Below are 15,551 nucleotides of genomic sequence, written 5' to 3'. Positions count from 1 at the left end.
TCAGTTTACTGTCGATGGTAATTGAAAAAACAAATCTCCAAAATTCATTTTTATTTCTAGTCTGAAGCAACGCTAGAACGCGTTTCGTAATACCTTATTACATTTTCAAAGACTTTAGTTTACTCACACAACTGTAACCTAAAAACATTAAACAGAATTTTACTTATACTAACACTAAACAGCTTATCCGTCTTACATATACTCTCACTTGGGTGAGGTGATATTGTGCAACAGTTTTGGATGGGGTGAACAAATTTGTGACAAATGGAAGACAGAACACAAAACAATGGGTATTAGTTGGATATGAGAGCATAAGAATGGAAGTAACTGCAGAGAGCCTATTGGCCCATACTTCCTCTTGATGCGTCTATATTGGTTCGGAGTCTTGAAGTGGGTAGAATATAGTTGTGCATTAATTGGCTGTTGATTGCTGGTGTTGACCTCACTTTTTCGGTCATATTTAACAACATATGTTTACAAGAAAGATTGCTACCAAAGTATACTAGTATATATATATATTTATCATTTAATGGACGTTCTAAAAAATAGATAAGGATAAAATGTAAAAAAATAAATAAACAATAGAGAATTTATTTTATTTGCAGAAATTTTCACAAAACACTTAAATTAAATAAATACAAGTAATACAGGTACGAGAGTTATCGCCAATTTAGTCTCATCTGAGTAACACCAGAAAGCAGCAGCAGCAGCTGCATGTGTTGGGGTGACAGTCTAGAACAAGGAAGCTGGGTCCTCAAAGACGGCGTCAGCAAGGGCCAAGGACCGAGCAGCGTCTTCCTTAGCGGCGAAGGCGATCTGGTCCAGCACAAACTGGGCGATTGGGTGGGGGAAGGCAGGAGCCACCGGCATCATGTTGGACTGGGGCTGGAAGCCGTTCTCATCAGCAACGAACTTCACTGTGACTGGGGTGCCGTCAGGGGCAGTGTAGCTGCCGGAGGAGACATGAGAGATATAAACTATTTTTGTAAATGCATATATTACTAAAACTGAATTAATTAAGATATTATTAATAATAATATATTTATTATTATTATTATTATTATTATTGTTATTATTATTATTATTATTATTATTATTATTATTATTATTATTATTATTATTATTATTATTATTATTATTATTATTATTATTATTACTCACGAAAATTCTCCAGTCTGGACCACAGAACCGTTAGTACCGGAGGGAGAGCCAGACCTGGACATGGTGATACCGTTGCCAGTCTTCACGTTGACGGTAAACGTTCCATTGTTGTCGTTTGTGCGCTCGTCCTCAAGGATGGGCACAACTGTAGTATTGTGGTCAGACGGGACTGAGGTTTCGGAGGCAGCTAAGTGTGAGGCCCTGGGGGCACCGAAGGCCACAGCGCACACGGCAGCAGCGAGGATCACCTGTGATGAAAGATTTACGGATTGTTGTTTAAAATATAAAGAATTGTGAACACTGACCCTACATGAGTTTTTACACACTCAAACATGCATACTTTTGACTTCAATATTGTTGTGACGAAATTCAGACAAGAAAGTTTAACATTTCGTTTGTGAGCTTTGAACTATTAAAACAAAGAGTGAATGATAAAAAGGAAAAATCCTCCGCCTATGTGAAGAGTGCGATGTACTTACAAACTTCATCATGATGGTTTCTGTGAGACTGGTACTAACACTTGATCTAACGGAGTATATATACACTGGAGAAAGTATGCCCTTGGTAATGACATTGTTACCATTCAGATCTACTTGCTATGAGATCCCTATTCCAATTAAATAATGCATCACAAGTTTCAAAAGGCGTATTAGGCTTTGCTTGAGAATATCTGATTACCACTATGAGAAAAATCCTTGGAGTTCGAGTCGTGCAAATAATAAAAGTATTATTCAATCGATGTTATTTGTATTCACGAAGCTACCCAGTAGTCTCTGCCCTTCCCGAGAATGAGACTGCCGGTTTAAGTCTTACGTGATTATCAGTTTAGTTCCTCTGAAATTCTTCTTTAGTTAGATCAGAGCATCCGTGGTATGCCAGTAAGACGGTGAACACAAACTCTGGGGCCCATGTTCGAGCCGACAATGATCCTTATGAATGAAATGGTATTAGTCCAACTACTGAGGTTTCCAGTTTATATGAGAGTGATAAAGGGGACTTCATCACTCTCATATAAAGAGATGAGGGAAATATAGAACCTGGAAGGAATCTGGAGGAAAATAAAGTTTAAGTCCTTTTGTACAATAATGTTGCTCTACTGCAAAGGCGTTGGAAGTTAAACTGAACAGAGGTAACAGCGAAAACAGAATTCATCTGGTCGCATAAGGCCCTAGTGTGGCTCGATTTGGGAGGATCCCTAACTTTGGAGAAAGGATAAATGGCATAATAACTTTCGAGGAAAATATGTCAGATCCCAACTATTCATTTGAATATTTTTCTTCTCTGTTAACACTAATCAAAGTTATGTACTTTGTTAAGTATTTTATCACACAAAATCTATTAGTTTTCAAAAAAGGACAATACAAATATCAAAGTATGAAAAGTTGTAGATTTCTTCGATCTCCTCAGATGTCGTAAAGGAACTGAGGATGCAGTGTATATTTTCTCTATATATACTCACACTAAGAAGCAGGAACGGAATACGGCAGTCCTAGAGACTCTTGTAGTTTCGATGTGGCTGGAACCTAAATTCCATAGTAAACCTCTTACGATTTTACCCCAGAGCCATGCGTCTCTGAACCGAGTTGGACAAAGTTGTTCCCGTGGTCTTATTCCATGTATTTACTAGACATGTTTATTTCCTGTGGGAGTAGCATAATAGGCTTGATCAGAAGAGAAGTGAAGTTAATGTTGGTGCCAGTGGCACAGTACAATCCAATCTGGGCAACCAGCAGCGAGAGAAAATTCCCCGGACATTGGACAATAGGGTTCTCTAATAGACACTGGTCTGTGTAGAGACGCCATTTAATAATTTCGTCGTGCCTTGTACGTCGTACAACATATAGAAGGAAATACAAAATACAAGTGAACTGGTTTTCTGCAGTTCATATCATGCAACACATTTTCATATGCTTCAGCCTCAACGCAAATACACCGTCCTGATTGGTGAAACACGGCGAGAAGCTGGTGTAAAACCAGCCACTTTGACTAGACGGTAGAACGACGGTCGTGCTTTATACAGGTCGGCGTTCAATCCCCGACCGTCTAAATTGTTGGGCACCATTCCTTCCCCCCCCGTCCCATCCCAAATCCTTATCTTGACCCCTTCCAAGTTCTATTAAGTCGTAATAGCTTAGCGCTTTCCCATGATAATTAAAAATTGCGTTAAGTGTCCTAGTGTGTTAAGTGTTGCATAAAGAAAATGCAATGGTAATAGTTTAACTAGGCTGTAGAAAGTAATAATAGCATTTAGCACAACAGCCAATCTCAGTACCGTGGTGACATAAACATGTTTCAGAGCCGATGTCCTTCTAGATTTATGTATATGGCATCCATAACTGATTTGTTGCACGAAATAAGAACTCGCTGGTGACATTGGGCAACGAAACAAGACCCTCATTCCAGAGTATACGACTATGAACGTGAAGAAAGGAATTCCAAGCTTGTTTTTGTTGACAAATGCAAAGAAACATACATTTGAGCTCCAAGTGAAAAGACATAATATTTATAGAGCGCCGTGTAGCTGATAGAAGTAAATAAAGAGAAGTACATAAAAGTAATAACGGCGGATAATTGGGGAGTTAACTGAGGAGCAAAATTATCAACATGATTTTAGGTCTCATTTAAAGATTATTACCAATGGTAGACTTCTGTTCTTATCGTAGATTTTACGCGTTACCTTGGACACCTTTTCTGTATATCCAACTCTTGATTATTGCGTCCAGTTTTCGTCTCAATATCGGCGGTTGTTTGATATAAGAGAAATGAAAGGTTTTTCTTGGCAAAAAATTCTATCATAACATTAAAATATAATTGAATAGTTTTACAGTTTAAAGAAGGACGATTAGGAGGTAACTTAACAAAAGAACTCAAATTTATTAAAGAGCATGACTGATGATTCAGTGAAGATTAATATATGCAATCTAAACAACGCAAACATTCCTTTTAATTTAATCGACTTTAATTGTTTGCTCCCCAGAGATTTTTAGTTTAATTGTTGTACATTTTTAGGAGATGTGATGTCACTGTCTTGATTTAAGAAGACGCAAATCATTGACCGGAACTAGTCGGACTTGAAATGTAGTGTCAAAGCTTAGTAACCAATGATATTTATACATATTTCTATTCCATGTGCTCAAGAACACAAAAATGAATTTAATTTCTGTATTTTTTTAAATATAAGTATTAATGTCGTTAATAGTTAAATTATTACTGTTGTTGATAAGTTGAAGATGTTATATTTATTTGTTCAATCTTATTACCGTTCCATGTTGGAATATCTTCATTAATTTTGACATCATCTTTGTTATTATAAATCTAACGGCTGTAGAGATAATGTACATTAACCTTATCCATTGACAACTATATATTCCTAAAGTAATATTTGTAAAAAAGCTTATTAATTTTTTTTTTTTTTTTTTTTTTTTTTTTTTTTTGAGATATATACAAGAGTTGTTACATTCTTGTACAGCCACTAGTACGCGTAGCGTACTTATGATAAAATGATATGAAATTATGATATTATGAAATTACGAAATTATGAAATTATGATATTATGATATGAAATGTTATGATAAAATAATATTTTATTATCATTATCAGTGCTGTTAATTTCATCATAATTTTGTACATGCCACTAAATGTTTTTGGATTATGCAAAGTACAGCTGCACGTTTATTTAGTTTAGTTATCTGTAGCAATGCGGAAATTTTAAAATCTTATTGAATGCTTCTCTGTGGTATTAACCATTCAATTATAATACATTGTTATAATTCAATTACAATACATTAAAATTTAACATTGTCGAAGTGTGTATACTAGGATTTATTAAGGTTTATTATTATGATATATATTATTATTATTGTTTTTCGTATTATGAATATAATAATATATCAGACCGCTGAAAATGTTGCAAAATCGAGGTACATCTTTAACTTGGCAGAAGTAGTCCAGGAGGAACAAGTCTCTGGCTACTAGACATGAAATAAGACTGAGCACGATATCACTTATGTTATGCACAAGGCAAATGAACTTGAAGTTCTCTACTATGCCGCAAAACAGTTAACATTGGAAAGGGTTAATATTACGTAAAAATGACAACTATTAGCATTACACGTCAAACAAATTCTTTTGCTAATAATGCATGACAAAAGTAAAAGGAATTGCGGAATGCAGAATTTCTGAAAGCCATAATAATTAATAGAAATAATGGGGAAACGAAGAGAAGCAATTTTGCGGCATTACAATAATGATTTAACACTAAAAGTGGGAGTGGAGAGCTCAAACTTAAAAATGTTCCTACTTCTCTATGCATAATTAACCTTTTTAAAAGAGGAGCTTCTCCTAGAAAGAAACAAGTAATCAGAATTACGTGTTAGACATATATATGGAAATAACAATACTTAGGTGCTACAGGTCCTTGGTTATACTGAATATATTATTTATAATAATAATAATAATAATAATAATAATAATGAGAAAATTCATAGGAACTGTGATGAAGGTTCGAACCTATGTGGTGGGTGTTTCCAAGCATCAGGCTCCTACTGATTTTCTCATTGACACGTCACGTAAGTGTGACTACTTTGTGTAATAATAATAAACATTATTGATTGTGTCGGAGGGGGGTTAGACAGACAGTGCATATATAATTATTAGGGTTATATCGCCATCCCCATCAAGGACGAACTACTGACCCTTCCCCGTATGCAACCCCACAACAAGTTAACTCCTGGGTACCTCTTTACTGCTGGATAAATTAGAGGCAATAAGTAATAGGAAACACGCTTAATAATTTATGTCCCACCCGAGACTCGAACCCGGAATTTTCCTTTGTGAGTCGAGAACAAGCGCGACTGTACTTCCGGGACCTTCAAATGCACAGTGTAATAAATATGTGATTGTTTTATTGAACGTTCTAAACAGTAGAAGCTAACAGATAATAAAACACATAGATAATTTAATATTATTTTATTAGGCGTCATTTTTTAAATAAAATTAAAAGTAAAATAAATAAAAATAATACAGTTACAAAGGTTATCGCCAGTTTAATCACAGCTGAGTAACACCAGAGAGCAACAGCAACAGCTGCTGCAGATATTGGGTAGAGGTCTAGGATAAGGAAGCTGGGTTCTCAAAGATGGCCTCAGCGAGGGCCTAAGAGCGAGCAGAGTCTTCCTTAGCGGCGAAGGCGATCTGGTCCAGTACAAACTGGGCGATTGGGTGGGGGAAGGCAGGAGCCACCGGCATCATGTTGGACTGGGGCTGGAAGCCGTTCTCATCAGCGATGAACTTCACTGTGACTGGGGTGCCGTCAGGGGCAGTGTAGCTGCCGGAAAAGACATGAAATATTAACTATTTTTGTAAATGCATATATTACTAAATATTAATTTATTTAGGTAATATTATTATTATTATTATTATTATTATTATTATTATTATTATTATTATTATTATTATTATTATTATTATTATTATTATTATTATTATTATTATTATCATTATTATTGTTATTATTATTATTATTATTATTATTACTAGTAGTAGTAGTAGTAGTAGTATTATTATTATTACTCACGAAAATTCTCCAGTCTGGACCACAGAACCGTTAGTACCGGAGGGAGAGCCAGAACTGGACATGGTGATACCGTTGCCAGTCTTCACGTTGACGGTAAACGTTCCATTGTTGTCGTTTGTGCGCTTGTCCTCAAGGATGGGCACAACTGTGGTATTGTGGTCAGACGGGACTGAGGCTTCGGGGGCAGCTAAGTGTGAGGCCCTGGGGGCACCGAAGGCCACAGCGCACACGGCAGCAGCGAGGATCACCTGTGACGGAAGATTTACGGATTGATGTTTTTTAAAAAAAGAATTGTGAACACGGAACGTACATGAGTTAACACACACTTAAACATGCATACATTCGACTTCAGTATTATTATCACGAAATTCAGATAACAAATTTAACATTTTGCTCATGAACTTTGAATTATTAAAACAAAGAATGAATGATAAAAAGGAAAAATCCTCCGCCTATGTGAAGAGTGCGATGTACTTACAAACTTCATCATGGTGGTTTCTGCGAGACTGGTACTAACACTTAATCTAACGGAGTTTATATACACTCGAGAAAGTACGCCCTTGGTAGTGACATTGTTAGCATTCAGCTCTACCTGCTATGAGATCTCTATTTCAATTAAATTATGCATCGCAGTAGCTTCCAGAAGGCGTATTAGGCTTTGCTTGAGAATATTTGATTACCCTATAGGAAAAATCCTTGGAGTTCGAGTCGTACAAATAATAAAAACATTAATCAATCGAGGCTATTTGTATTCACATAGGTGACGAGCAGTCTCTGCCCTTCCCGATAATTAGACTACCGTTTTAAGTCTCAGACAAGTACCAGTTTGGTTCCTCTGAATTTCTTCTTTAGTTAGATCCGAGCATCCGTTGTAGGACGGTGGTCACAAACTCTGCGCCCATGATCGAACCGACAATGATCCTTATGAATGAAATGGTATTAGTCATACTACTGAGGTGTCTAGTTAATATGAAAGAGATGAAGGAAATAAAGAAATTGGAGGGAAATAAATTTTAAATCCTTTTGAATAATAATGTTGCTCCTCTTCACAGGCGTTGCAAGTTAAACTGAACAGAGATAACAGCGAATACACAATTCATCTGGTCGCATAAGGTCCTAGTGTGGCTCGATTTGTGAGAATCCCTAACTTTGGGGAAAGGATAAATGGCATAATAACTTTCGAGGAAATTATGTCGGATCCCAACTATTCATTTGTATATTTTTTTCTTCTCTGTTAACACTAATCAGAGTTATGTACTTTGTTAAGTATTTTATCATACAAAATCTATTATTTTCAAAAAATAAAAATACAAATAGAAAAGGATGATAGGTTGTAGATTTCTTCGATCTCCTCAGATGTCGTAACGGGACCTGAGGATGCAGTGGATATTTTCTCTCTTTATACCTACACTAAGAAGCAGGAACATAACGTCGCAGTCCTAGAGACTCTTGTAGTTTGGATCTGCTTGGAACCTAAATTCCATAATAAACCTCATGCGATTTTACCCCAGAGCCATACGTCTCTGATCCGAGTTGGACAAAGGTCTTGTTCCATGTATTTAATGGACAAGGTCATTTCCTGTGGAAGAAGCATCATTGGCTTGACAAGTAGAAGAGTGAAATTAATGTTAGTGTCAGCGGCAAAGTATAATCCAATCTGGACAATCAACAGAGACAAAAAATTCCCCGGACATCGGACAATTGAGTTCACTAATAGACACTGGTCTGTACAGAGGCTCCATTTAATATTTTTGTCGTGCCTTGTACGTTGCACTATGGGTTTTCTGCAGTTCAGATCATGCAACACATTCTCATATGCTTCAGCCTCATCGCAAATACCCATGTAAACCATCTGGATTGGTGAAGCATGGCGGAAAGCTGGTGTTAAGCCCCCCGCTTTGACTGGACGGGAGAGTCTTATTTCATGCAGGTCGGTGTTCAATCCTCGACCGTCCTAGTGGTTGGGCACCATTCCTTCCCCACGTCCCATCCTAAAACCTTATCCTGACCCCATGAAAATGTTATAAAGTCACAATGTCTTGGTTCTTTCCCATGATATTTATAAATTGTGTTAGGTGTCCTAGACGCAGGAAGAAAATGCAATGCTAATAGTTTAACTAGGCTGTAGAAAGTAAGAATAGCATTAAGCACAGCGGCCAATCTCGTTACCTGAATGCCACAACGGCCAATCTCGGTACCGGAGAGACATGAACATGTTTCAGAGCCGATGTCATTCTCGATTTATGAATATGTCATCTATAACTGATTTGTTGCACATAATAAGAACTCGCTGGTGAAAATGAATAACGGAACAAGGCCCTCATACCAGGGTTTACAGCTATGTAACGTGAACAAATGAATTCCAAGCTTGTTTCTGTTGACAAATGTAAAGAATCTTATATATAAGCTCCAAGTGAAAAGGCCTAATATTTATAAAACGTCGTGTAGCTGATGGAAGTAAATAAAGAGAAGTACATACTAGTAATAATACAGCGAATAATTTGAGAGTTAACTGAGGAGCAAAATTATCCACAGGATTTTATTACTCATTTAAAGATTATTTATTATAGATTGTAGACTTGGGTTCCTCTCGCAGATTTTAAAATTTACCTTCGACACCTATTCTGAATATCCAACTCTTGATTATTGCGTTCAGTTTTTGTCTTAATATCGGCCGTTGTTTGATATCTAAGAAACGAAAGGATTTTCTTGGAGAAAACATCTATCATTAACATTTAAAAATTTGAACAGTTTTAGAGTTTTTAAAAAAGGACGATAATGAGATAACGGTAACTTAACACAAGAACGCAAATGCATTTAAGAGCATGATTAACGATTCAGTGAAGATTGTTATGTATAAGCCAAACAACGCACGCATTTCTTTTAATTTAATCGACTTTAATTGTTTGCTCCCGAGAGATTTTCAGTTTAATTGTTGTACATTTTTGGGAGATGTGATGTCACTGTCTTGATTTAAGCATATGTAAATCATTGACCGTAACTAGTCAGACTTGAAATGTAGTGTCAAAACTTAGTAACCAATGATATTAATACATATTTTGATTTCATGTACTCAAGAACAAAAAAATGAATTTTATTTCTGGGACATTCTTAAATATAAATGTTAATGTCGTTAGTAGTTCAATTATAACTGTTTTTGATAAGTTGAAGAAGTTATTTCTATTTGTTCAGTATTATTACCGTTCCATGTTGGTATATCTGCATGAATTTTAACATTAACTTTGTTATTGTAAATGTCACGGCTATACAAATCATGTACATTTACCTTATTCATTGACAACAATATATTGCTAAAGTAATATTTATAATAAAATTTCTTAAATAATATATTAATATCATTGTTGTTACATTTATCTTAATTCTTTACAAGTCACATAAAGTTTTTTGAGTATGCAAGGTACAGCTGCACATTTTTCAGTCCAGTTATCTGTTGCAATGCTGAAATTGTATACCCTTATTGAATGCCTTCGTGTGGTATTAGCCATTGAATTATAATACATGGTTATAATTAAATTGTAATACATTCAAATATTAACGTTGTTGAAGTGTATATATTATGATTTATTACGTTTTATTATTATGATTCATATTATTATCATTATTTTTGTTATTATGAGTTTAATAATATATAAGACAGCTGAAACTGTTGCACAATCGAGGTACATCTTTAACTTGGTAGTAGAAGTCTAAGAGGAATATGTCTCTGGCGACTAGAAATTAAATAAGACTGCGCACGATATCACTGATGTTATGCATAAGGCAAATGAACTTGAAATTTCCCTCTTTGCCCTAAAACAGTTAAGAGCAAAAGGGTTATTATTACGTTAAAAATTCGACCATTAGCATTACACGTCAAACTAACTATTTTGCTATTAATGCATGACAAAATAAAGAGGAAATGCAGAACGCGGAATTTTTGAAAGCTACAATAATTAATGGAAATACTGGAATAGACGAAGAGAAGCAATCTTGAGGCATAACACTAATGATTCAACACTAACAGTGAGAGAGGGAGAGAACAATCTTATGAATGTCTCTCCCTCTCTATGCATAATTTAACTCATTAGAGAAAGAGCGTCTCCAGGAAAGAAAGAATTTATCAGAATTAGCTTTTAGTCATACATATGGAAATTACAGTACTTAGGTGTTACAGGTCCTTCGTTACACTGAATATATTAAATAAAATAACAATAATTAGATATAATAATTATAATGAGAAATCCATAGGAGCCGTGATGAGGGTTCGAAACCTATGCTATAGGTGTTTCCATGCATCAGGGCTCCTACGGATTTTCTCATTGACACATCACGTTAGTGTTATTACTCTGTGTAATACCAACAATAATTATTGATTGTGTCAGGGGGGGGGGGGGGTTAGACAGCCAGTGCATATATAATTATTAGGGTTATATCGCCATGCCCATCAAGGACGAACTACTGACCCTTCCCCGTATGCAACCCCACAACAAGCTAACTCCTGGGTACATATTTACTGCTGGATAACCTGAGACAATAGGTAATAGGAAACACGTCTAATCATTTCTGCCCCGCCCGAAACTCGAACCCTGAATTTTCCAGTGTGAGTCGAGAAGAAACGCGATTGTACTTCCGGGAATTTCAAATGCACAGTGTAATAATTATTTGACAATGTTTTAATGAACGTTCTAAAAAGTTGCGGACAACAGATAATAAAACATATAGATAAATGAATATTATTTTATTAGGCATCATTTTTCCAATAAAATTAAAAGTAAAATAAATACAAGTAATACAGTTACGAAAGTTATAGTTTCAGCTGATTAACACCAAGGAGCAGCAGCAGCAGCTGCAGGTGTTGGGTGAAGGTCTATGACAAGGAAGCTGGGTTCTCAAAGACGGCCTCAGCGAAGGCCAAGGAGCGAGCAGCGTCTTCCTTAGCGGCGAAGGCGATCTGGTCCAGCACAAACTGGGCGATTGGGTGGGGGAAGGCAGGAGCCACCGGTATCATGTTGGACTGGGGCTGGAAGCCATTCTCATCAGCAACGAACTTCACCGTGACTGGGGTGCCGTCAGGGGCAGTGTAGCTACCGGAGGAGACATAAGATATTAACTACTTTTGTAACTACATATATTACTAAAATTACATTAAAATAAGTATAATTTTATTTTTATTATTATTTGTATTATTATTATTATTACTCACGAAAATTCTCCAGTCTGGACCACAGAACCGTTAGTTCCGGAGGGAGAGCCTGACTCGGACATGGTGATACCGTTGCCAGTCTTCACGTTGACGGTAAACGTTCCATTGTTGTCGTTTGTGCGCTTGTCCTCAAGGATGGGCACAACTGTGGTATTGTGGTCAGACGGAACTGAGGCTTCGGGGGCAGCTAAGTGTGAGGCCCTGGGGGCACCGAAGGCCACAGCGCACACGGCAGCAGCGAGGATCACCTGTGACGGAAGATTTACGGATTGATGTTTTTAAAAAAAAGAATTGTGAACACAGAACGTACATGAGTTAACACACACTTAAACATGCATACATTCGACTTCAGTATTATTATCACGAAATTCAGATAACAAATTTAACATTTTGCTCATGAACTTTGAATTATTAAAACAAAGAATGAATGATAAAAATGAAAAATCCTCCGCCTATGTGAAGAGTGCGATGTACTTACAAACTTCATCATGGTGGTTTCTGCGAGACTGGTACTAACACTTAATCTAACGGAGTTTATATACACTCGAGAAAGTACGCCCTTGGTAGTGACATTGTTACCATTCAGCTCTACCTGCTATGAGATCTCTATTTCAATTAAATTATGCATCGCAGTAGCTTCCAGAAGGCGTATTAGGCTTTGCTTGAGAATATTTGATTACCCTATAGGAAAAATCCTTGGAGTTCGAGTCGTACAAATAATAAAAACATTAATCAATCGAGGCTATTTGTATTCACATAGGTGACGAGCAGTCTCTGCCCTTCCCGATAATTAGACTACCGTTTTAAGTCTCAGACAAGTACCAGTTTGGTTCCTCTGAATTTCTTCTTTAGTTAGATCCGAGCATCCGTGGTAGGACGGTGGTCACAAACTCTGCGCCCATGATCGAACCGACAATGATCCTTATGAATGAAATGGTATTAGTCATACTACTGAGGTGTCTAGTTAATATGAAAGAGATGAAGGAAATAAAGAAATTGGAGGGAAATAAATTTTAAATCCTTTTGAATAATAATGTTGCTCCTCTTCACAGGCGTTGCAAGTTAAACTGAACAGAGATAACAGCGAAAACACAATTCATCTGGTCGCATAAGGTCCTAATGTGGCTCGATTTGTGAGAATCCCTAACTTTGGGGAAAGGATAAATGGCATAATAACTTTCGAGGAAATTATGTCGGATCCCAACTATTCATTTGTATATTTTTTTCTTCTCTGTTAACACTAATCAGAGTTATGTACTTTGTTAAGTATTTTATCATACAAAATCTATTATTTTCAAAAAATAACAATACAAATAGAAAAGGATGAAAGGTTGTAGATTTCTTCGATCTCCTCAGATGTCGTAACGGGACCTGAGGATGCAGTGGATATTTTCTCTCTTTATACCTACACTAAGAAGCAGGAACATAACGTCGCAGTCCTAGAGACTCTTGTAGTTTGGATCTGCTTGGAACCTAAATTCCATAATAAACCTCATGCGATTTTACCCCAGAGCCATACGTCTCTGATCCGAGTTGGACAAAGGTCTTGTTCCATGTATTTAATGGACAAGGTCATTTCCTGTGGAAGAAGCATCATTGGCTTGACAAGTAGAAGAGTGAAATTAATGTTAGTGTCAGCGGCAAAGTATAATCCAATCTGGACAATCAACAGAGACAAAAAATTCCCCGGACATCGGACAATTGAGTTCACTAATAGACACTGGTCTGTACAGAGGCTCCATTTAATATTTTTGTCGTGCCTTGTACGTTGCACTATGGGTTTTCTGCAGTTCAGATCATGCAACACATTCTCATATGCTTCAGCCTCATCGCAAATACCCATGTAAACCATCTGGATTGGTGAAGCATGGCGGAAAGCTGGTGTTAAGCCCCCCGCTTTTACTGGACGGGAGAGTCTTATTTCATGCAGGTCGGTGTTCAATCCTCGACCGTCCTAGTGGTTGGGCACCATTCCTTCCCCACGTCCCATCCTAAAACCTTATCCTGACCCCATGAAAATGTTATAAAGTCACAATGTCTTGGTTCTTTCCCATGATATTTATAAATTGTGTTAGGTGTCCTAGACGCAGGAAGAAAATGCAATGCTAATAGTTTAACTAGGCTGTAGAAAGTAAGAATAGCATTAAGCACAGCGGCCAATCTCGTTACCTGAATGCCACAACGGCCAATCTCGGTACCGGAGAGACATGAACATGTTTCAGAGCCGATGTCATTCTCGATTTATGAATATGTCATCTATAACTGATTTGTTGCACATAATAAGAACTCGCTGGTGAAAATGAATAACGGAACAAGGCCCTCATACCAGGGTTTACAGCTATGTAACGTGAACAAGTGAATTCCAAGCTTGTTTCTGTTGACAAATGTAAAGAATCTTATATATAAGCTCCAAGTGAAAAGGCCTAATATTTATAAAACGTCGTGTAGCTGATGGAAGTAAATAAAGAGAAGTACATACTAGTAATAATACAGCGAATAATTTGAGAGTTAACTGAGGAGCAAAATTATCCACAGGATTTTATTACTCATTTAAAGATTATTTATTATAGATTGTAGACTTGGGTTCCTCTCGCAGATTTTAAAAGTTACCTTCGACACCTATTCTGAACATCCAACTCTTGATTATTGCGTTCAGTTTTTGTCTTAATATCGGCCGTTGTTTGATATCTAAGAAACGAAAGGATTTTCTTGGAGAAAAAATCTATCATTAACATTTAAAAATTTGAACAGTTTTAGAGTTTTTAAAAAAGGACGATAATGAGATAACGGTAACTTAACACAAGAACGCAAATGTATTTAAGAGCATGATTAACGATTCAGTGAAGATTGTTATGTATAAGCCAAACAACGCACGCATTTCTTTTAATTTAATCGACTTTAATTGTTTGCTCCCGAGAGATTTTCAGTTTAATTGTTGTACATTTTTGGGATATGTGATGTCACTGTCTTGATTTAAGCATATGTAAATCATTGACCGTAACTAGTCAGACTTGAAATGTAGTGTCAAAACTTAGTAACCAATGATATTAATACATATTTTGATTCCATGTACTCAAGAACAAAAAAATGAATTTTATTTCTGGGACATTCTTAAATATAAATGTTAATGTCGTTAGTAGTTCAATTATAACTGTTTTTGATAAGTTGAAGAAGTTATTTCTATTTGTTCAGTATTATTACCGTTCCATGTTGGTATATCTGCATGAATTTTAACATTAACTTTGTTATTGTAAATGTCACGGCTATACAAATCATGTACATTTACCTTATTCATTGACAACAATATATTGCTAAAGTAATATTTATAATAAAATTTCTTAAATAATATATTAATATCATTGTCGTTACATTTATCTTAATTCTTTACAAGTCACATAAAGTTTTTTGAGTATGCAAGGTACAGCTGCACATTTTTCAGTCCAGTTATCTGTTGCAATGCGGAAATTTTATACCCTTATTGAATGCCTTCGTGTGGTATTAGCCATTGAATTATAATACATGGTTATAATTAAATTGTAATACATTCAAATATTAACGTTGTTGAAGTGTACATATTATGATTTATTACGTTTTATTATTATGATTCATATT

General features: G+C 36.1%; 3 protein-coding genes across 3 annotated transcripts; all 3 read right to left on the bottom strand.

The window, feature by feature from the left end:
• Positions 1-732: 732 nt before the first annotated feature.
• On the bottom strand, positions 733-1,652 carry LOC123754887 (cuticle protein AM1159-like). Its single transcript, XM_069332644.1, has 3 exons — positions 1,641-1,652; positions 1,162-1,409; positions 733-949 (listed from the first exon to the last, which is right to left on the bottom strand). Exons 1-3 carry the CDS (start codon positions 1,650-1,652, stop codon positions 733-735), a joined length of 477 nt encoding a protein of 158 aa, XP_069188745.1.
• A 4,663-nt stretch (positions 1,653-6,315) lies between these two features.
• LOC123754886 (endocuticle structural glycoprotein ABD-4-like) lies at positions 6,316-8,970 on the bottom strand. Its single transcript, XM_045737219.2, has 4 exons — positions 8,935-8,970; positions 7,215-7,328; positions 6,737-6,984; positions 6,316-6,487 (listed from the first exon to the last, which is right to left on the bottom strand). The coding sequence occupies exons 1-4, from the start codon at positions 8,968-8,970 to the stop codon at positions 6,316-6,318; spliced, it is 570 nt and encodes a 189-aa protein (XP_045593175.2).
• A 2,633-nt stretch (positions 8,971-11,603) lies between these two features.
• LOC123754885 (cuticle protein AM1159-like) lies at positions 11,604-12,429 on the bottom strand. Its single transcript, XM_045737218.2, has 3 exons — positions 12,418-12,429; positions 11,940-12,187; positions 11,604-11,820 (listed from the first exon to the last, which is right to left on the bottom strand). Exons 1-3 carry the CDS (start codon positions 12,427-12,429, stop codon positions 11,604-11,606), a joined length of 477 nt encoding a protein of 158 aa, XP_045593174.2.
• Positions 12,430-15,551: the final 3,122 nt, after the last annotated feature.

The sequence above is a fragment of the Procambarus clarkii genome, chromosome 28 (assembly GCF_040958095.1).
Source record: "Procambarus clarkii isolate CNS0578487 chromosome 28, FALCON_Pclarkii_2.0, whole genome shotgun sequence".
Taxonomy (NCBI): Eukaryota; Metazoa; Arthropoda; class Malacostraca; order Decapoda; family Cambaridae; genus Procambarus; species Procambarus clarkii.
This window is presented reverse-complemented; position numbering and strand designations above follow the sequence as displayed.

Coding starts and splice junctions, on each gene's coding strand:
- LOC123754885 (XM_045737218.2), bottom strand. Junction 11,821..11,939: donor GTCCAGACTGGAGAATTTTC/GTGAGTAATAAT, acceptor CTCCTCCGGTAG/CTACACTGCCCCTGACGGCA.
- LOC123754887 (XM_069332644.1), bottom strand. Junction 950..1,161: donor GTCCAGACTGGAGAATTTTC/GTGAGTAATAAT, acceptor CTCCTCCGGCAG/CTACACTGCCCCTGACGGCA.
- LOC123754886 (XM_045737219.2), bottom strand. CDS start 8,970: ATGACATCGGCTCTGAAACATGTTCATGTCTCTCCG. Junction 7,329..8,934: donor AACATGTTCATGTCTCTCCG/GTACCGAGATTG, acceptor ATCTCATAGCAG/GTAGAGCTGAATGCTAACAA. Junction 6,985..7,214: donor AAACCACCATGATGAAGTTT/GTAAGTACATCG, acceptor CTTCCGTCACAG/GTGATCCTCGCTGCTGCCGT.